Below are 23711 nucleotides of genomic sequence, written 5' to 3' on the forward strand. Positions count from 1 at the left end.
GTCAGAAATCCAAATCCTGAATGAAGAAAAACAGAGAGAATCCCCACTGTGATAATTAATATTGTACATTTCAGACCACCGAGAAGGAAGGAAAATAGTCGTAGACATACAAGATCTGACAAGCTCACTGGGTCGAACATTAAAATCGTTGTTCTTAAAATACATAATAAACACTTGCAAATCATTTTTAGACACATTATTAATTTGATTGATGAATGGCACTGCAACATTCACAATATTAGATGTTCCCCTGGGAAGTTGAGCACAAGTACATACTGTACAGTAAATATGTGAGTCTAGCTCCTTGATATATTACATCTCTGAATAATAAAGTCCTCTGATAATCTAATTTAAAGGTTTTTATTTACAGTACAATAGCCTTACATCCATCCAAGACTTCACAACTTTTAATATACATTGCAGTACATGCTCTTTTGTCAGTGTTTGAAACAGTTGGTTAATGAAGCTGGTCTCTCTAAAGTCTTTTCTAAGTGCTTTCTTTGCTCTGATTGGTCGGTTCTGGCCAGTCAGTTCATAATGCACTTTGATCTTTTAAGATCTGCAGACCTTTTACATTCACAAAAACCTTTATTGCTCTCTGTTTTAAAAGGTAATACCTGAAAAAGTTTAATAGGCCACTTTAAATCATCTATTTTACATACATTATATGTTTCAGTCTCTCCTGATTTCTCTCTTGTTGACTTCACTCTTCATTATACTCTCACAACAGATGGCCCGTACTTCATTTCTAACACCAGTGTGTTAGCCATTGTGTGTGTGAATGTGTATGACCTTATGAATGCATATGCAGCAGGTCATTGTCAATGTCACAGAAAACGGACATCTTTACTTTTACCTCATGAGTCTTTTAATTTTGTGTTGTCCAGGTTTTTCCTGAAATTCTTCCTCAAATGTAACCAGAACTGCCTAAAGAATGCAGGGAACCCACGAGACATGCGACGCTTTCAGGTAAAACCACCTCGTTTCTTCTCAAACCTCCAAACAAAAGTGTACAAAAGTGAATTTGCATTGTCTAATTCATAAAATTAATTAAAACCTTCATTAACAACATCACTTTTATTAGGAAATACATTAATAAAGATAAAAAAGAAAGAAAAAATTGTCATTTTAGAATTATAAGGTTCAATCAGCATTCTAATTGACTTTGAGATATTGAGCTTCATTTTTTTGCATTCCGTATAGCAAATAATATGTGTTACAGCTCTCTTTTATACATTAACATGACAGAGAGCCTAAGTGTACTCTAAATTTAAGTTTCAAAATTCTCTTAAATTTGCAAATTGGAGTAAAAAAGGGATTTTTTTCACTTGGAATTATGAAGTTCTATCTGGCAGATCATTCATTAATTGAAGCATTACTTTTTAAGAAACACAATCAGTCTGCTTATTAATTAAAAATAATAATAAAAATTGGTGTCGTATTAATTTGTTGATGTTTGAGAGTTACATTTTTTGCTTTTTCTAACATTTATTTAATGTTTTAGGATGAATATTTTCTCATTTTAAATTAAGCACACAAGGCTGTGCTAAATATTTTGTCCAGTGCAGATGTTATTTTATATAATTAGTATGGTCATATTTAATGAAATTTATACTTAAAATGAATAATTGAGTTATTTTTATTGAATTATATGCCTTATAAATTAAATTGCCCTTCATGGATTAATATCAAATTTAAAGACTTTAAAAGAAAACAGACAATGAGCAAATGAGTTAAATACACACTGAAAAATGTTTTACTGACTATATATACACAAATAAAAATATTTCACATTTAATATATTACATTTTTAATAACTGTTTGTTTTTAAACAATGTCAAATTTAACAAATCATCTCAATGTCAAAAATGCTTCTAAATCATCACATTTACACACATCTTTTCAGTTTCAGAATTTTACATTAATTAGTCGACTCTGATTTTGTGTTTCTTTCTGGTCTTTCTCGCTGTCAACAGAGCAGTCAGGTGGAATGACAAAGAAAGCTGATTCTGATTGGTCCTTGTGCGTGCATTCAAAATCCTAACTGGCTCACAGAATGAACCTTATAGAGCAAATCTAGAGTTCAACTTTGTAGATAAAACCTTTTTTGTTTTTTAAATAAAAAACTTAAAATGTAAACAAATTATTAAAAAATCACATTATGTAAAATAAGTTGACATTAAGAATACGTGTATAATTTAATTTGACAAAAATGTAAGATAAAACCTTATAATTCTAAGAAGCAATGTACCTTTTTACAATAAAAAAAGTGTTTTTAAAAAAGGAGGTCAAATTGTATGATGTAACGTTATTATTGAAAATCATAAGAATAAACAAAAATTCTGTCAAATATATATTGTATATACTTTGGGAAAATCAGAGTTATTCTTACAAATTCTGAATATAAAAAAAATGATATTGTGTTGTCTAAGTGAATATGTGAATATGCCTAAAATGCCTAAAAACAAGGCACTTCTTTTGTTGGTATTTTATGCAGCAAACACACTAAATTTCATTTGAATTAAAATTAAGAATTGAAATTAATGCTTAATTAAAATTAAGTTTTACAAAAACACTTAACTATAATAAATCAAGAGAAACTTAAAAAATTAAATTGCAATATTTTTATTTATTCATTCATTCATTCATTTATTCATTTATTCATTCATTTTCCTTCGGGTTATTCCATTTATTCATCAGGGGCAGAATGAACATAGCAGATTGAACCGCCAGTTTATCCAGCATATGTTTTACTTCTAGCTGCAACCCAGTACTGGGAAATATTCATACACACTCATTCACTCTCATACACTACAGCCAATTTAGCTCATTTAATTTACCTATACTGCATGTCTTTGGACTGTGGCGAAAACCGGTGGAACCAGAGGTAACCCATAACAGAGAGAACATTCAATCTCCACACAAAAATTCCAACTGGCCCAGTCGGGACCGGTGACCTTTTTGCTGTAAGGCAATGGTGCTAACCACTGAGCCATCGTGTCACCCCTAACATTTTTTATTTTAATTTAAAAGAACTAATTATGCTTATTTGATATTCAGTTGAAAACCCATCGGATTTCACTAAAACGATTATAATGTAGTAAGTCCAAAGACCGATTTCTTAGATAAAGTGTGAGCACTAGAGAACATATCAAGAAATACGGATAAAGAGGGAGAAGAGGGGGAAAAAAGAAAGCTCTGAGAGAATGAAGTGGCTGCCCAGAACAGGGATAATGTAAGCGATGTTTGCCAAGTCTCATCGAGCCTCTCGTCTCTTGAGATTGAGAGACCTCTCAAAGCCTGAGAGCCATTTAAATCAAGAGTCTCCTCAGTTGCTGTGGGACGCCTCTAGTCTATGTCTTCAACTCGGTGAGAGCTGTTAGCTGCTGTCATTGTTCCAGGCTCTCTGGTGAAATGTGCCTGTATGTCAATTTATCAGTCGGCTGTTACTTACACTCATACTGTGTGCATGTGCTCCTCCAACACTTGAGCTGTTTGTTTGAGCCCTGTATTCATTTGTGTACAAGGACGGAGTGTGTCTTTGTGGGTCAAGTGAAGTAAAATCATTGTTTGTTTTCTGCAGGTGGTTGTGTCAACGACGGTCAGTGTGGATGGACACGTCCTGGCTGTGTCTGATAACATGTTTGTTCACAATAACTCTAAACATGGACGCAGAGCTCGCAGACTGGACCCGTCTGAAGGCACTCCATCATACCTGGAACATGGTGAGTGTACGTACTATATCTGTTTACATGCAGATTGGCATATGACTAGGGTTCGGAATTGTTTTGGGGATTGATACTCGATACAAAATGATACATAAATGCTGCCTATATGTTTCATGAACCAATACTTTAAAAAGACCCACTTTTCAATTGGGTATCACTTTATTTTGAAGGTCCCTTTACACATTTGGTTCAGTTTAAGTTACTTTGCAACTACATGCTAACTAATTCTTATTAGAATGTTGTTTGACTGTTAGGGTTTGGATTAGTGTAAGTTGATATGTACTTGCAAAGTTTCTTATAGTTCTTATATATCAAATTTACAATGAATCCTAAGCCACCAAACTTCAGCTAGAGTAGTTTAATACTGTAAAATAACAGTTAGGCGCTATTCACACAGAGCATGTCTTTTGCATCTAAAAAGTCTTCTCTTCCTTGTTACCATCAGATAAAAAACTTTTAATTTCAACTTACTACTGTAATCCATAGACTGTAAAAGATTTGGACGTAGTATCCCTGACATCACCCATAGGTTTCTGAAGAGCGCAAATGAAGCTACAAGTAGGCGTGGCCAACCATTGCCAATTTGTTCACACATCATCACACCAACCTGGGATGTCAAAAAAACAGCAAAAAGACGGAGCATCAGTGGAGCGAATTGCTTCCAAATACGTCAAATATATTTTGTGTTAGTACTGTAAATGCAAGGCTACTGATCAAATCCAGGCATAACAGTGTATGACAACATTTCAGATGTCTGTTCTAGATGACTGTTCTAGAGCCTACAGCTAATCAATCTTTCAGATTCTGGAGTTTAAAGAAAATTATAAATGATAGTTTATCTTAAATAAACAAATACATTTATAGATATGCTATATAAGTATACAATTTCGTTCACATTTAAATAAAGGCAACTTGAATGATTTGTCAGCACAATTAAGTGCACACAGCATGCCATATTATTCGATAATTGTAGGAAATAATTCCAAAAGGCAATTGACTGTGTAAAGAAACATTAAACAAAACAATGTCTATGCTGAGTTTAGCAGCTAATCAGCCGGAATCAGCTGAGGTGAAGTGACGGCGACCAGCAAGATCTAGCTGTCACTCAAATGGCCACGTCCTTAACTATGCAGATTTAATTTAACTTAATAAAAACAAAACGGATGAGTTATAAACAAATAACCCCATAAACGTTGTTATGAATGGTAATATTAGCTATATGCACCAAAACCATTTTTTTACCAGATTGTAAACATGTTTTTATCAGCTGTAAAATTGGCCAATTTAGCATTGTAGTCAGTGAACATCTGGACTTTCTGGAGCCAGGCCTCAAAGGCAAGTCGATGAATTGCAGTTTCAGTTACTTCCGTATTGGCTTCACAAGGAGGAGCAGGAGGTTTCCGCTTGCTGTAAACAAAAGCTCACAATGCTTGCCCCAGATCTAAGTTCTTCTGATTGGTCTATTGCTTTGAAACTGACATTGATGAGTGGGACTGTGTGTAAAAGTTTAAATTCATTGGCCACTTACAGTACTAATAACCTCAAATGATTCTTGGTAAGCTGTAAAAATTCCACCTACCTGTATTCTTTGACAGGAAAAAATGTTTACAAAGGAACTGCCCTGGGTTTTAGGCACTCAACCCTACTGTGCATATAGCTTTTGACCTTATTCTGAAATGCCGAATGCGCTCATTTTTGCGATGGTTTTAAAAATTCAGAATTTAGAAATGACTAGGAAAAACAAACAGCAGAAAACAAACAAACTATGTGCTCTACAAACAAGTGTGTTCATGACTTTTGCATAAAATGTAGAATAATATAATAAGAAAAGATCAGTTTGCAACATCAAGCAGCATGACGAGCTGTTTTTAACATCTAGAAAACAATAAAAGTGAATAAGACCGGAAGACTTGAGCCAAAAAGACTCTTATGGCTGCACTCACTTGCACGTCAAGAATAAGGTCAATACTCAAATTCTTCATATTATATAGTTATGCAGTGACATACATGAAATGAGAAAAATGAAGGGAAATAGACAGCAGGTATGAAAGACTAAACTGCAATGTTGTGTAATGTACCAGATCAGTTGTAGCACTTTATTGTACTTTTCTCCTACAACTAACTATTTTATTTGCACACAGCTAAGCAATAGCGCCACAGTCCAGACTCCATTCAGCAAATCTAAACCACTTTGTTACACTTCATTTAGCTTCATGGTTTTGCAACATGTGCACAGATGGTTAGAAGAGTGCTCATCCCTTGCTAATAAACTTGGGCCTGGGATAAACTCAACGATTTTCAAATCGTAGCTGGTTTTTAAAGCATTTGTTAACATTACAATCCTTTAAAGGCACATGCTAGATGATTCCACAGACACGAGATCCCACAGAAACTTGACTGTAGAAGAAAAAACAAATATGGAGGATGATCAGCATCATCAGCAAGTTGATCTTTGTCAATACTCCACTTTTGTGACTGCCATGTTGGCGAAGCTTGCTCGCTGTCAATGGCTGTTGTGAGCGCCCCGTTGAAGGCGGCCCAATCAATTGCATGGTGTCATTACGATTATTTTACTGCTTTCAAGTCAGGGCCTCCCTGATCCCGAATCATAAATATTTAACAAGCTAAAATACATTCAAGAGCAGTGCAATACTCATACTGACACCACACAATTAAGTGTGTGGGCCCTAAGTCTTACAAAAAAGTGATTTTCAGATTTTAGTTTTCAATTCAATTCAACATTATTTATAATGCACTTTAGAACAACAAATTTGACCAAAGAGCTAACAATACAGGGTAAAACAAAGCATGACACTTGCTTTAAAATATAGAAATAAATAAACATAAAGCATTTCAGACTTTGATTGGTCAGATACAAAGGATTTTTGATATCAAACTAAATATACAGGCCCAAATGGCAGCACAAATAATGACCGGTGGTGCTTATATGGGGTGATTTCAAAACTAATGAATAACAAATGCAACAGGGTCTGTCCCTCCGGAGAATCCTAGAGTTAAGTGCTTTCTAATGGGAACTACGGTAGAACACTGCAAAGATATTAGTTTAATCAATAATTTTGTCTTGTTATCCATTAAAATAAAATATTTTATCTTTTTTATAAAATGATTTATATTGAGACCATGCTTTTTTTCAAGCCCATTAGTTTTAAACATAAACATCACTTCATTTTCAAGGGTTTATGCCTAATTTTATTTGCTGTGTAAGAAACATGTTGCTTGATATATTCTTTATGTAGTGTTACGCAATGCTTTAAGGTTATTTAGATATTTCTGCTGGAAATAGAGAGAAAAATACACTGAAAAAACAAATCTGTTAAATGTATGGTAAGAAAGCAACAGCTCTGGTAACTGATTGTTCTGGAGCAGTTTCAGTTTCTTGTCATTTTTTTTTTTGGTTTGACTAAAGACTATGATAAAACATATAATGGAAGTAATATATAAATAAAATAAAATTTTAAATAATTTTATAAAGTAATATATAAATAAAATGTAATATATAAATAAAACACATATATAATAAGAAATAAATATCAATAATTCATTAATTAATTATAGATACACGGTGTCCGCGGGGTCTTAAAAAGTCTTAAAATGTCTTAAAATATCTTAAATTTAAAAAAGAAAAATTTAGGCTTTAAAAAGTTTTACATTCACTGAAATATGCTGCTGTAGGTCCAAAATCATTTTAAACTGGTCTTAATTTTCCTATGTCCAAGTAAAGCTACCCTATCAGCCTGACACCCAATCACCAATAATCAATCTTAAAACTTTTATGTTTATAATAAAGTTTTAATTGCAAAAAGATACAATTCACAACAGCTATTTTTACATTTTTACAGCAAATTCTCTAAATTAAAATTCCTAATTAGGGAAAGAAAACTAAAGCAACATATGCTTTTACATGATCTCTGATAAATATATTAATATATCAGTTTAATTATATAGCCCACAGGAGAATCCTTGAGTTAAGTGGTTTTTTTTAACAAGAACTAAGGTAGTACACTACAAAAGATATTCGTTTAATCGATAATTTTGTTATGTTATCTATTAAAAGAAAATATTTTCTTTGATTTCTGAAATGATTTATATTGAGACCATGCTTTTTTTTCTTTATGCAGTGTTACGCAATGCTTTAAGTTTGTTTAGATATTTCTGCAGGGAAAGCGAGAACAAAATGCACTGTAAAAACAAATGTTTTAAATGTATGGTAAAAAACAACAGCTGGGGTAACTTACTGTTTGTAGCATTTTTACAGTTTCTTATCATTAAAATCACTGCCATTTTTTACACAGTACTTTATTATTACATTATTATTTAAAAATTCTTTTGTTTGGCACCTTTTCACAGACATTTAAGTGCGAATTCACACAATCAAGAATTCCACTTGATGACAAAAGATATCCCCAAACAGATGTTCATTTGGTCATGCAAATTCGCCACACTCACCAACACAAATCTGCTTGCCTTTGAGAGACACTTCTGTGTGGGCTGTGCTCCATACATTTCCATATGCATCTACATCAATGTTACATACAGTAGATTCATAGATTCGAACCTGAAAACCTTCATTGCATCCGAGAGCCTTTACCACTCTTTATTCAATGATCTGAGCACAGACAAACACACTTGACTCTTCACTTCCTCAAAGACACTAGCCGCATTTCCACTGTCGCACCTAAACCGAGCAAGCCAGTGCAAGTGTTTCCACAGTTACTTCCGGGGCCTGATCTAGCCAATTGCAGGTTTCCTCAAGACTAGCGGCCAGCCTTTTTTGGCCTGCCGAATACTTTAGGCCAAAGCAAGGCTTCGGGGTGAAGTGAAAACAAAAGGCGGAGTTTGCCCGAGACTAGTAAAGATGGTGTCCCACCATTACACTAGCTTTCTGATTGTGCACGAGTTGGCTACATGCGCCAAAAAAATAAATATAAGGGAAAGTAAAACAAAGCTACTCAGTTAAAGATATTCCTTAAAACACCCTATAGGCTTGGGGTCTTTTTGTATATCGCCCTTATGTTTGTGACCCTTCAGTAAGCACCATACAGCAACCCATGGTCATGTGTCAAGCCATAGGGATGGCAAAAATTACAGTTGATTTGACTGACAAACATCATACTAACAGTAGCAGTGCAGTGCAATCCCCCCAGAATCTTGCACAGACTATTAAAAGAGCAGCAAATTCGCTATTCCCCAAGTGGCCTGTTCTCTTTAGGCTTGAACATGTGTTTTTTGAGACCTTTAAGGCTTACGCATTTATTTTCTGAGTAAAGTGTGGCCTTATCTGCCATCCTCTATCTTTCAGGTTATAGTGCGGCCATCCTAAATCCGTCTAATAACATGTGGGCATGATTTGTGCTCTGATTTGATCCTCAGTCACAATCAAATCCAATCATTTTCTCATTTATGTTTGGGACGACTCTAGAGCAGAACATATTTTTCAGTTGGAACTTTAACCTCTGTTTATGATGAGAAACTAAGGATTTGAATTATGATGATTTGATGATGATGATGATTAAGTTTCTTTATTCTCCCGGGGACAACTTCAGTCTTTAAGCGCAGTTTTCACTGCAATGAGAGGATTAAAAAAAAGTCTGCTTTAAAAAGCCTGGACATATTTGTAAAATTGTGTTTTTTTTTTTTTTTTTTTTTTTCTTTTGTCTTACTTTTTCCCTTGAAAAGAAAGTGTGGGATAATCCTGAGACAGACACTCTTATAATGTAATTTATATTGACATATCTATGTCTAAAATAAAATTGTGCAATGCATTTATAGATATATCTTTGCAGAAGCACAAAAATGCAACTATAAAATTGTAAAACTAATGTCAGCTTTGCTACCTTAATATGTATTAAAAAACTTTGTTAGACAGCAAGTATTTATCATTTTTATTTAGTTTGACAAGTATTTGTAATAAAAAAAATTAAGTACATATATAATAAATAAATTATAATTATTATTCATTAATGGCGGTACAGTTCTCCCTGTGTTCGCATGGGTTTCCTCTAGGTGCTCCGGTTTCCCTCACAGTACAAAGACATGCACTATAAGTGAATTGAACAAACTAAATTGACCATAGTGTATGAGTGTATATGTGAATGCAAGAGTGTATGCATGTTTTCAGGATGTAATTAATTGCTTGCTTGAGTTGCGTTGCAACTCTCACATGGTCGCCCCATAAAGCTAAGGTGCGCCTGGTCAGTACCTGAATGCAAGACCACAAGAGAAAGCCAGGTTGCTGCCGGAAGTGGTGTTAGTGAGGCCAGCAGGGTGTGCTCAACCTGCGGTCTGTGTGGGTCCTATCGCCCCAGTATACTAAAGGGGTCAGTATTCTGTCAGTGAGCTGCACCTTTAGGATGAGATGTTAAACTGAGGTCCTGTCTCTATGTGGTCGTTAAAATCTTAGGATGTTCTTCGAAAAGAGTAGGGGTTTAACCCTGGCATCCTGGCCAAATTTGCCCAGTGGCCTCTGTCCATCATGGCCTCCCAACCATCCCAATATCATGGTTGGCTTATTCACTCTGTCTCCTTTCCACCAATTAGCTGGTGGGTGGTGTGCAGTCTGGTGCAATAATGCTGACGTTGCGTCTTACAGGTGGATGAGGAGATTCCCCCCAATGTGTAAGGCACTTTGAGTGTCTGGATTAGTACTATATAAATTTAAGGAATTATTATTATTATTAATATTAATTATATATAGATAAATATATGAATATATCAGCTTTATTACATATTGTTAATGTTTAATGCCTAATGTTCAATTAAAGATTGTATACTTGAAATATGCATTAAATTGATGATGAGTGACATCAAAGACACTTTTCACCAAACAATAACTAAAAATGTATAATTTTTATTTATTTTAATTAAATACTAGGGTAAAAACTAAAAATATAAAAAAATACAAAATATATAAATATAAAATTAAAATACATCTATAAAAAATTATATAAATTCATTAATTAATTATAGATAAATTAATATTAGCTTAATTATATAACCTAATGTTTAATGAAATATTTTTATTCTTAAAATATGCATTACATTGATAATAACTGACAGCAAAGACACTTATCAACAACAAAAAAATGGTTAAATATATTAAATATAAAGTTTTTGTAATCACTTTCTTTCTCTTCATTCTATACATTGCCATGCCAGGTGATTTTATTGCCATTTTGACTAATTTAATAATGCTTTTCGCTAACAATAACACTCTGGATACTTATATCACATTTGACCATATTTAAATTCATCCTACATAGTTTTCCAGCACAGAATATTCCAATATTCCAACAATGGCCTGCTGGTAATCAGCATCATGCTTCTCTGGGCTCAGCCCTGCTCGGTCACTCCTCCATTATTGTGTCAGTTTCAAAGCATTTCCACTGGCCTCCAGCTAATGAGGCTGTTCTGTCAGACACGCTGTGGATGTGTGTTGATTGCTCTGGGCTGCAGAGACGAGGGTAAAGTGAGGTCACCAATACGTGAGGTCGTGTCACAAACGCACTGTGCTGGAAAGAGGAGTCTGCAGGGCCCGAAAACCTTCATAGAAGAGAAATCCATTGTGCTCGTAGCTGAGCGCGAGTGAGTGTACGCTCGAGTACAGCGCAAGGGAACAGATGGCGGCAGAGGAGGCACCAAAGTTTAATCCTATCAGATGGATTCACATTCCACCATCTGCTTAATCCATGCACAATTTCAGCACCCTGCAAAAGAGTCGTCTTAGGCCAAGATTACCATCACAGATTGCTCCACCGTTCCTCTTCATCTCTCCTGGTTTATCACGCCGCCAAATTGCATTATGCCCAGCAGTCACCCTCAACACAGCTTCTATGAAGAAAAAAAAAGAGCACAGACGAGTCCTGACGGCAGCAAAGTGGATTACTTCACTTCTGAAAATTACACAGAATATTTGTGACATTCTGATTGGTCTAAGGAGATTTGGTTTGTATATTTGGGGTTATTGAAATGCTTTAAAATCACGATCCTTAATCTAAAGCTTGTCATTCCCTACTTAAAATGCAATATACCTTAGGAAAAACATATATAAGACAGCATTAGATAACTGTGAATATAACATAAATCCTAGATTTCGCCTCAGATGCATGACTATGCAGTATGTTACTTTTTTAATATTATAATTTACATTTAACATGGATACTAAACCTTTTTTTATATTTGGGGTTATTTAATTCTTTATAATTAAAAAACTGTGAATATAATATAAATCCTAGATTTCGCCTCAGATGCATGACTATGCAGTATGTTACTTTTTTAATATTATAATTTACATTTAACATGGATACTAAACCTTTTTTTATATTTGGGGTTATTTAATTCTTTACAATTGTGGCCCTTAATGTAAAGCATGTCATTCCCTTCTTAAAATGCAATATACCTTTAGGAAAACATTGAAAAGACAGCATTAAAAAACTGAATATAATATAAATCCTAGATTTTGCCTCAGATGCATCTCTGATAATATTTTTTCTTCTGGAGAAAGTCTTATTTGTTTTATTTTGGCTAGATTAAAAGCAGTTTTTAATTTTTATAAATCATTTTTAGGGACAAAATTATTAGCCCCTTTAAGTTTTTTTTTTTTTTTGGATAGTCCACAGAACCAACCATTATTATTCAATAACTTGCCTAATTACCCAAACCTGCCTAGTTAACCTAATTAACCTAGTTAAGCCTTTAAATGTCACTTTAAGCTGTATAGAAGTGTCTTGAAAAGTATCTAGTCAAATAATATTTACTGTCATCATGGCAAAGATAAAATAAAACAGTTATTAGAAATGAGTTATTAAAACTATTATGTTTAGAAATGTATTGAAAAAGTTTAGTATCCATATTAAATGTAAAAATGCTAAGATATAATATTAAAAACTTTAGATTAAGGGTCCCAATTGCAAATAATTAAATAACCCCAAATATATATAATGGGGTGCCGCAACATAGTCATATATCAGATGCATGACTATGTTGCGGCACCCCATTATATATATTTGGGGTTATTTAATTATTTGCAATTGGGACCCTTAATCTAAAGCATGTAATTGCTAAGTTAAAATGTAATATACTTTTAGGAAAACATTTAAAGATACTATGTAAATGATATAAATAATGGAATATATTGCTGCAGATGCATTACTATACATAGTGTTGCAGTTTTCTATATTATTGCTGAGCATTTCTATATTTAACTTTGATTCTAAACTTACTTAAATCTGATTACACACACATAAAATACATTCTGCAGTTTCTGTATAATACAAATATGTATTCATTTAAATGTTTTATGAATAAATAAAAATGTGGATGTGTACAATGTTGTTAGGAAACTAGGAAAAAAAAACTTTGATATATTAAATAGCTTTATACAGAAGTTTTACATGCTGTAAATAAATAGGCAAACAAGCAATTCAAGCTTTACCAGAAGTATATGGCCAGTAACATTTGTCTTTAATGTTTTTATTCAGAAAGAATGAAATGAATTGTAACTGTGAAGTCACTGGTAATAAGGCATAATAAAAAATATATGCAGCAAATGTTTTAAACACATAAGATAACATCAGATCTGCATATTAGAATGGTATTAATAGTTTTATTCATTGTGGATGCATTAAACTGATAAACAATCAACAACATATTTTAACAAATTATTCTAAAATCTAAAACCCAGTCATGTCACTATTTTTATTCCTAGCTATACTTTTTAGAATGGTATAAGGATTGCAGTACATAAGTTCTATTTACATTTTGTAGTATCTTGACAAGCTACAGTGTCTTTCCCAGACTATTTCCCCTGCCGGTGAGACCCAGGTTCAGTCTCCCCTGCTATTATCTATGCAAGCTCTTCCCAGGGCATCGCCGGTGGCTGACACACACAAGTTTGAGCTGTGAGAATGAGGCCTACAGTCTCGTCTAATCTCAGTTCAGGTCCTATCAGCAGCAGCGACTGCCTTCCACACACAGGCCATCTGCCTCTGCCTGCCGTACGTCTGCCTCAGTTAGAAGCAGTTTCACATGAGCATTGCGTTTAGACCCTCACCCTCCCTCAGGGGTCCTGCCTGCGGTCAGAGCCATGTGTAGAACCTGTAAAAGTTCCCCTATTGTGCTTTTTCAAATATTCCCTTCCATGCAGTGGATTTTGTAGCTGTTTGTAAATGTAAAAGTTTTAAAGATGAAAGTGCATTATATGTGTAATTGTCTCTTTAAAAGGAATTAATCACATTCATCATCATGGAACAATAAAGCTCAGGCTGATACAGTAGTTCTGATGTCCATCACACGTGCTTATGTCAGTATAAGTACACATACATTTGTAGTCAAAACCATTTACCTCTTAAAAAATAATATATTATTATTATTATTATTATTATTATCATTATTGTTATTATTGCTGTTATTATTATTATTATTAATATTATTATTATTATTGTTTTAAATCATGTTTACCAGAGTAAGGGATTTTTCGCAATATTTCGCAATATTTCATGTAATCTGGAGAAAGAAAAATTTCTTTAATTTGGCTAGAATAAAAGCAGTTTTTAATTTTTTTTAACTCATTTTAAGGTCAATATTATTAGCCTCCTTAAGCGGTATTTATTTCTCGATTGTTTACAGAATTAGGTATTTCCTGCCAATTTTAAATAAATTAAATAAAGTATTTCATTTTCACGGTGGCAACGCATTCCTTGCATTTTATTTTTCAGTTTGTCTTTTCATTTTAATATTGGCAGTCTTGATGCGGAAATGCAGTGAAAATAAAAAAACATTTTATTTATCGATTTAACAGGGACGATATGTTGTCACAGTAAAAATAAAAATGAAAATTAAATCATTTTATTTCATTTTCAATTTTGGCAGATATTTTGCAAATAGTGTTTCATAATGTTAATCTGGTTTTCATTTTAATTTCCAAAGTTTATTTGATTTTATTTTAAATTGGCAGGAATTACCTTCCATATTTAATTACCCTAACTTGCCTAATTAAACTATTTAACCTAGCTAAGACTTTACATTGCACTTAAATCTAAATACTACTATCTAGTAAATTATTATGTGCTATCATAATGGCAAAGATAAAAGAAATCAGTTATTAGAAATTAAAACTTTTATTTTTAGAAATGTCTTAAAAAAATATTTTTCGTTAAAACAGAAATTGGGGAAAAATATTCAGGAGGGCTAATAATTCTAACTTGATAATGATTAATCAAGCAAGTAATAACGTTTTACTCATGTTGTGCTTGTGATGAAGGTTGGGATGTATAAACTAGTTCGTTCAATTGTTTCATCATCAAACATGAGCTTGAATTTCTACAGTAAAATCACCTCATTTTATTGTTTACAATGTTAACGATTGCTGAGGCAAGAAACAGTCCTGTCAGATATGGTAATGGACTTTTTTTCTGAGACGCAGTAGACCAATCAAAGCAGACACTTATCTGAACTACCAGAGATTTTTGGAAAGACGGGATTAAGAAGAAACACATTTTCAAACTGAAACCTGAACACAACCTGAACTGATGATGAAATGTAACTTTTTTACGTTTTGTCAGTTAAGTGGCTAAATCATATGAATTTATATATACAAATATTTATGACTCATGATTTTGGTGGTACCAAACCACACAAAGACAAAGCGTCATTGCAGGATGAGCAAATCGTACTAAAATTTACAAATGAGTTTGTACAAATTTATATGAATTAGCTACTAAATCAAAAAGTTTCTAATTGGATTTAGTCAGCTTTGGCAGATAATGTGTAATAAAGTGTTTGCATTCATATAAATGCATTGTCCAATACAAATTAAGAAACCTTTTAAATTTCGTAATAGGGGCACTTCGAAAGATGTGTGTTCAGTCCCCCTAACTCACAGAGTCACAGAGGACAACAGAGCCGACTCTGCCGCTCTCTGCCTCAGAGGACTCTGACTTTTCCTTTTTTCCCCTCCCTCATGTCTTTCCTTCTATTTAAATCCAGCAGCAAATTGGAACAGCAGTAATTAGTCGGTTAAATCGGCTTCAATGAGACAGCGAGCTTTAGAATCCAGTGCCAAAGTTCAACACACTGAAATGAAATTTAAACTCATTAAGGTGTTGAATTTTTATGGCTGGCTGCTGTTTTCTCAGAGTGTCCCAGGGCGCCTGGCCTTTTGATCGACTGCTGTAAGGACTCGGGATTTCTCTGTGCCTGGCGAACTCCAGCACTCATGACATTTGCACGAGTGTCATAAAACAAGCGCTCGCACCTGGACCCCTCCCTCCCCGCGCACACATGGGGTCAGTGTAATATTTAATAAAGGTGTGTGTATAATCAAGTGGAATTAGCATTCGTGTTCTTCTGCACAACCCCAGAGGGGACGGAGGGAGGAGTGCTGCTATTGTACACTCATCACTGACTGATCTTTTCCAGTCGGACCCTCAGATTTCATTAATTATGTCCATGACAAAAAAAAGGAGGAGGGGAATTGAGAGTCTTTTAGAGGCAGAGCTCCAGGGGGGCAGATGCTGACAGAGACTTTCAATGTCCTGTCACACTGTTTTTTTAATTTTCAATTCAAGCAATGGAGCCTAATAGTATATATATATATATTTTTTTTTTGGAGAAGACTGAGTGAAAATGAGTTGTTTGTGTCACACTTAAAAAGAAGTGCGAAAGATGCAAAGAGAGTTGTTTCTGCAGTGATATTAGGGACACTAGAGTGCATGACTAAACGATTTAGAAATTAAAAATGCCCAGCAAATATTGAATAAAAATAATATATTAAAAAATATTTTAAAATATATAAAAAATAAAATGTAAAAAATATATTTTTAAAATGTTAAAGTGTAGAGTACATAGTGGTTTATTTAAAATAAATTTTACTAATGCATCAGTCTTACATTTTTATGGTGACTATACAACACAAATTTACTTCAGGATAAAGTGAAATAAAATAAAAAAAACAAGATTTTTATTTTTTATTCTGATATTTAATTTTTAAAATTCTTAACTGAATTATTATTTTCAACCTACAATACAGCTAACTGGAAAATAAATCAAATTTAAATGTAATATAAAATGTAATGAATAATAAATCAATATACGATCTAATCAATTCAATTAGTTATCAAACAAAACCAATTAGTTGTGTAACAAAATAAATCATGAAGTCTTTTTAAAAGAATTACTTCATTCATTCATTCATTTATTCATTTTCCTTTTGGCTTAGTTCTTTAATTAATCTGGGGTCGCCACAGTGGAATGAACCACCAATCCAGCATATGTTTTATGTATAGGGGATGCCCATCAAATTTATACAATTGTATACTATTAAAAATGTATCATTTGTATGTAATTATATACACACAACACCTGACAAAAGCTTTTCGTTGATCCCAGTTGTAAGAGCAACAAATAATAACCTGACTTCTAGTTGATCATTTGTAAAGTGGCAGAAGGCAGATTTTCCCGATGAATCATCTGTTGAACTGCATCCCAATCATCACAAATACTGCAGAAGACCTATTGGAACCCACATGGACCCAAGATTCTCACAGAAATAAGTCAAGTTTGGTGAAGGAAAAATCATGGTTTAGGGTTACATTCAGTATGGGGCGTGTAAGAGATCTGCAGAGTGGATGGCAACATCAACAGCCTGTGGTATCAAGACATTTGTGCTGCCCATTACATTACAAACCACAGGAGAGGACAAATTCTTCAGCAGGATAGCGCTCCTCCTCATACGTCAGCCTCCACATCAAGTTCCTGAAAGCAAAGGAGGTCAAGGTGTTCCAGGATTGCCCATTCCAGTCACTAGACATGAACATTATTGAGCATGTCTGGGGTAAGATGGAGGAGGCATTGAAGATGAATCCAAAGAATCTTGATGAACTCCGGGAGTCTTGCAAGAACAGATTACCATTCCAGATGACTTTATTAATAAGTTATTTGAGTCATTGCAGAGATGTATGTATGCAGTCGTCCAAGCTCATGGGAGTCATACACAATATTAATTATTTTTTGACTGCACCATGACTTTATATTCTGTTCTGCACATTATTTCTGTTAACTCACAAGAATTTTGTCTAAGCAAAATCAGACCTTACTGTTCTAATTATATAATTAAAAATCAAAGCATGATCATATTTTATTTTGGTCAAATAAGCGTAATCTAGAGAGCTTTGTCTTTCATATAAGCCACTTCTGATACCAGATGATCAACTAGAAGTCAAGGTATTATTCCTAAAACTTTGATAGGCGACAATACGTTTGTCAGGTAGTGCATATACTGTAAGATATATAAGAAGAGAGTGAAGAAAGACTTCACAGCTGAGTTGTAACTACAGATTTAATCCATGGAGTGGATTTGGAATGGAGTTTCAGAGAACAAAAACTGGAGCTGGCCTGCAATAATTGCACAAAGCCGAGCAAGGAGGAGAAATTGTTGTCTCTCTGTTTCTTTATGTGACACTGACTGTGCAATCTTAGATCCTAAAAACACTAGAGATGATAATGGTTAAGTTGCAGGTGATTTCCAGGCAACCGGCGCAGTGAATCATGCTACTATAGAGCGTAGATTGAGATAAATGATCGTCGAGCAAGCGTCATCTCTCATGCTCGCACCGCTGTCAGGAAGCATATGGGGACGGCGCAGAGGAATGGCCACAGTCTAATCATATGTGACGACTCTAATGAGTCAGTCACTTGTCATTAAGCTGTGCCTAAAGCTTCCTAATAGAGTGTGGCTCATAAATCTATTTGCCATAATCAGGAAGAAATCAGTTGCACAGCTTTAGATTTATTTCCCAAGAATCTAGTCTGTGCGTGAAATTATGTCACAGGTAATGCACACGAGTGATGATTTGCCGGCTGCTTCCAGATGTTTATTCTGATGCGTTTGACATTTAACGTAAATAATCACTTTGCTGGCGATACAGGCAAATATAGACAGTATAGTGCTAATTAATCTACAGCTATGAAACAAAATTAACATGCCACAATTCAGTTTCTGTGGATTTATTAGATATGGGATTGAGTAAAATGTCAGTGTTTTTAATCTGTAAATGTCTGATAACATTTCTTCCAAATTTATAATTATATATTGTCATTTAGAGCTTTATTTTTAAAGAAATGTCAGTTTGGCCAGAAAGACGGATGTTTTCTTTTGTTGTGATTGAAAATGTTGTTTTCTTCTCATCTAATACTGCTTTCTTAACTTGAATCATTGGTATTTCAGTATCTTTTTTAGTGAGTTCTGGTAAGAAATGCCCTAAAATACAGATTTTTATATTATATATGGAAGTAAAACTAATATTAAACTATATGGGTGCATTCACACCAGCGCTTTTGGTCCACACCCGGGTTTGTTTGATGTCAGAGTACGGTATGTTTAGCTATGTGAACGATGTCTTCTGAACTCGGGTGTGCACCCGTGAACCATAACCGAATCCACCTAAAAGAGGTAGTCTGGGGTATGGTTTGTTCAAACTCAGGTACAGTTCACTTGTGATATAAATGCCATCGTACCATATAACGAAAGTAAACCACCAACTGTACAACAAACTTTAGTTTTCATAACATTCATTTGTGTGTATGTGTGTGTGTGTGTCTGCCCAGCAGGCAAACAACCTCATAAGATGTAAATATTAGATTTTATTTAGATCATGTTGTCAGCTGACCAAAATTCAATGTCTAGCCAGCGTCTAAGGACTACGTTATTTTGACGTCCAATAACGATGTCAAACTATGTTTATATTTTGTTGATTTTAGGTTGTGTTGGAAAATCACCAACGTCTGACAGATGTCATAGTGGTAACGTCGACACAACGTCAAGGTGTAACAACATTAGATGTTGATATTTGGTTGATTTTAGGTTGGACGTTGGACATTGACGTCGACTGACGTTGGGTTCTGACGTCAACCAGATTTTCATTTTCAAACAAAATCCAACATCCCTACAATCTACCTTGGTGTCAAGCAGGACTGACCCAGTGCAAACAGTAATAATGTCTGCTCTCTGTATTTTGGTTTTGGTAACAAAACCAAAAGATTCAGTAAAAGCGAAAGGAATGTGATATGCGTATGTCTCCATTTTGGTGCTTTGCAACATCTGTACACACAACAGCAGCTTAATAATGCAAATGTAGCGGGGTTTAGATGAAAAAAATACAGTGTAGACACAAACCAGCTGAGAAGTCGGCAAGGGGCGACAATTGAACTTGGGTTCGGTTCAAGCAACTGAACCAAGTCTGAAAGCACCCTAAATCATAAATCCAGACCATTTTCAGGTGGTCTCTTAAATTTATCATTGATGTATATTTAATGTTATCTTACTGCAAATCATATCTTGTATCTCATTTTCGTATCTCATTCCTACAATTTAGTACGATTTGCTAATCACCCAATGACAGTTGGGTTTAGGGGTGGGGTTTGGTGCCAAGTTTCTTTTTAAAAATTATACATTTTTGTACTACAAATTTGTACTAATTAGCCAATAAACTTGCATGTGTCTTTTCATGATGTTTATTGTATATGACAGCCTCTGTCTGACTAGAATTCAAGTTATTATTTGCTGTTCATATATCTCATTTTCATATCTCATTCGTACAATTTAGTACGATTTGCTAATCCCCCAATGATGGTTAGGTTTAGGGGTGGGGTTTGGTGCCGCACCTCCTTTTAAAAATCTACAAATTTGGTACGAATTAGCCACTAAACTAGCAAATGAATTTTCAAGATGTTCATTGTATATGACTGCCTCTGTCTGACTCTTTTCTTTTGCTCTTTCTAACAGCTACTCCTTGCATTAAGGCCATCAGTCCCAGTGAAGGCTGGACGACAGGGGGTGCAACAGTCATCATTATTGGTGATAACTTCTTTGATGGCCTACAAGTCATCTTTGGCACCATGCTGGTCTGGAGTGAGGTTGGTTACCTTTCTATTTGAGTTGCCATTGGTTTTGTGAAAAAAGTGCAGCTGAAGCATGTTGAGGGGATGCTGTTTTAGGCTCTTGGAAAGAGACCAGATGTCAGGGTTCACACAGGTCATGGAATTTCTGGAATATCATGTCAATTTAAAAGGTCTGTCCCAGATGTTGGAGGTATATATTCTAATGGAATGTATATATTTTTGACATAATCATGGATTATCAGGGATTTTTTTTTTACTTCCCATTCATGTGAATTTAGTACATTGTTTCACAAGTGTCTCCCGATTGTTATGGTTAGTTTTTTTGTCACTGCTATTTTATTCCTTTCTCACTTGTCAGCCAGCAATCAAATGCAGTCACCTCACCTGGCTGTACCTGTTAAAATACTGTCAGTGGCTGTTTTTTTTTTTGTTTTTTTTTGTCTGCTCAGTGCTCAACCAGACCCTCCTGGATTTTGCAGGAAAAAAATCTGATTGTTGCAGCTACAAATTACTAATTTTGCAGCATTATTTATTAAAATTTGCAGCAAAATTTTTGTATTTGTGATGTTGTTTTGTTGTGAACATACAAAGATTTACATTTACATTAGCTCTTTACTTTTTTACCTCAAAACCATTGGTCTTTTTAATAAAAAAAAAAGAAAAGCAACAAGAGAAAGCGATTTAGCAATTTAAAGCCTACACATTTGACACATGAGTGATTAAATGGTCAAAATGAAATCTCTCCAACAATAGCATAATGCTAATTTCAAATGTTAGGGATCAACATGAATGAATATTGTATACAGTTTACATGTTTATTCATTGTATTTCATGAAAATTCCAGCCAATTTGAATTTTATCACTCTGTTGAATGGGCGTTATCAAAGGTTATTAGCTTATAGATACTACTAATAGGCTCAGAAGGCTGTTATCATCCATCCACATGGTTAACGAGCTATACAAATAGAGAAGACTCCAGATCCAGATCTGTTTTTACATTACTGTGACGGTTGGGGTAGGGGTAGCTGTTAATGAAATACAATTAATGGGAAATTTAATAAATAACATAAATAATTCTTGTTAACTTCTAGCCCTAGCCATATGGCATCTGTAGCTGATTAACCATGTGGATGGATCATAACAGCCTTCTGAGCCTACTAGTAGGCGCAAAACTTTGCACTAACATTTGAAATTAGCAGGATGCCATTGATGGTGAGATTTTAGTACATATAAAAGATATTTATTATATTATAGAAGGCCCCTACTGGCCCATATCCATCAGCTGATAACCACTGATAATGTTCGAAGCAGGTGAAAATTCAGATTTTTGTCTGTAAAAATCAGGCTTGTAGTTGTAATCCTGAGATCTTTAAACCATTTTAGACATTGTAGGAAAATAGCTTGATGCTCCAATGTGTGTAATGAGCAAAATAAAAATGTTTTAGAACTCGGATGGGTCTAAATATTTATGCAACCTAATTAAGCGATATGTACATATGATATGGGAGAAGTACTCAAAATCCACTTGGCTTCCAAATCTTACAAGGCACGTGCCAGTTTGAATTTGAGTCCTCATTTTTTTTGGTCAGCCAGTCTGTCTGTTTTCCCGTCTGTCCATCTGTTTTGGTCTTTTGCTCACTCAGTTCTCGTGCTGCTTGAGAAGAGCTACATGAAAGAGGTAATTCTATAAAAAGCCTCTCATTGACAATGCCATATTTATCTGAGAGGTGAGAAGAGCAGTGGCTGGCATATGAAAGCGCAGCTAAGTGAGCAATGAAAGGGACAGTTTAAAGCCATGTAAAGCAGCACCAGTGCTTCTGGCTTTGAATATGACAGAGCTTTTGCAGGGAAACTGAGCGCTCGCAGCTGCTTTGTAGTCGCGCAGCTCCTGTTCAAAAGGCATTGAGGAGAGTTTCACAAACACCGTAAGCAGTCAAATCATAGTCTAATCAGAGAACAAAACAATGCTGTTTAATAGCTCAGCTAGTACTTTTGCAGGTAGACGGGGGTAACCTAAATACATGTTTCTAAACATCATGATGCAAGTAGACTAGCACAAGTGTCAGAAAATGCAGATGCCTGAAATGTGAACAGAATTTTGATTATGTAATGACTTGGACCGTTTGTCCTTCCAGCTGACAAGAAGCTTTATTGGCTGGCATGATTTGTGTCACCATATGGAGCTAACAGAAAAGGTCATTTCTGACTGCAATACTGACCAATGACCTCTTATTACTATATTGCAGGATAACATCAATATATGATATATAGAATATATTGTATGCTATGTTCAGAATAGGAATATCTACTGTCTTTGCTGTATATGCTTAATTTAGTCTACTATTCTTTAAAAAAAAAAAAAAAACAGCAACCAAGTACACTCACCTGCCACTTTATTATGTACACCTGTCCAACTGCTTGTTAACGCAAATTTCTAATCAGCTAATCACATGGCAGCAACTCAATGCGTTTAGGCATGTAGGCAGGATCAAGTCGATCTCCTGCAGTTGAAACTGAGAATCAAAGTGGGTAAAAAGGTGATTTAAGTGACTTTGAACGGTGGATGGTTGTTGGTGCCAGACGGGCTGGTCTGAGTATTTCAGAAACTGCTGATCTACTGGGATTTTCATGCACAGCTATCTCTAGGGTTTACAGAGAATGGTCCGAAAAAAGATAAAAATGTCCAGTGAACGGCAGTTCTGAAGGTGCGAATGCCTTGTTAATGCCAGAGATCCAAGAAGAATGAGCAGGCTGGTTTGAGCTGATTAAAAGGCAACTGTAACTCATATAGCCACTCGTTACAACTGAGGCATGCAGAAGAGCATTTTTGAACGCACAACACGTCCAACCTTGAGACAGATTTGCTACAGCAGCAGTAGACAACACCGGGTGCAACTCCTGTCAGCTAAAAACTGGAAACTGAGGCTAAAATTCGCACACACTCACCATTAGACAAAAGAAGATTGGGAAAACGTCTCAATTTCTGCTGCAACATTTGGATGGTAGGGTCAGAAATTGGTGTGAAAAAAAGCACAAATCCATCCTGCCTTGTATCAGTGGTTCAGGCTG

The 23711-nt window shown here is 34.7% G+C and overlaps 1 protein-coding gene across 24 annotated transcripts in view; it reads left to right on the forward strand.

The window, feature by feature from the left end:
* The window catches only part of ebf1a (EBF transcription factor 1a), a 237335-nt gene that overhangs the window by 150947 nt on the left and 62677 nt on the right, over positions 1 to 23711 (forward strand). For 14 of the 24 annotated variants that reach the window (XM_073921508.1, XM_073921517.1, XM_073921509.1 and 11 more), the window contains 3 exon segments: positions 888 to 969; positions 3584 to 3725; positions 20527 to 20657. In XM_073921508.1, coding sequence (XP_073777609.1) covers positions 888 to 969; positions 3584 to 3725; positions 20527 to 20657 — 355 coding nt within the window. 24 annotated transcript variants of the gene reach the window in all.

Source organism: Danio rerio, chromosome 14 (assembly GCF_049306965.1).
Source record: "Danio rerio strain Tuebingen ecotype United States chromosome 14, GRCz12tu, whole genome shotgun sequence".
In the NCBI taxonomy this organism is placed as follows: domain Eukaryota; kingdom Metazoa; phylum Chordata; class Actinopteri; order Cypriniformes; family Danionidae; genus Danio; species Danio rerio.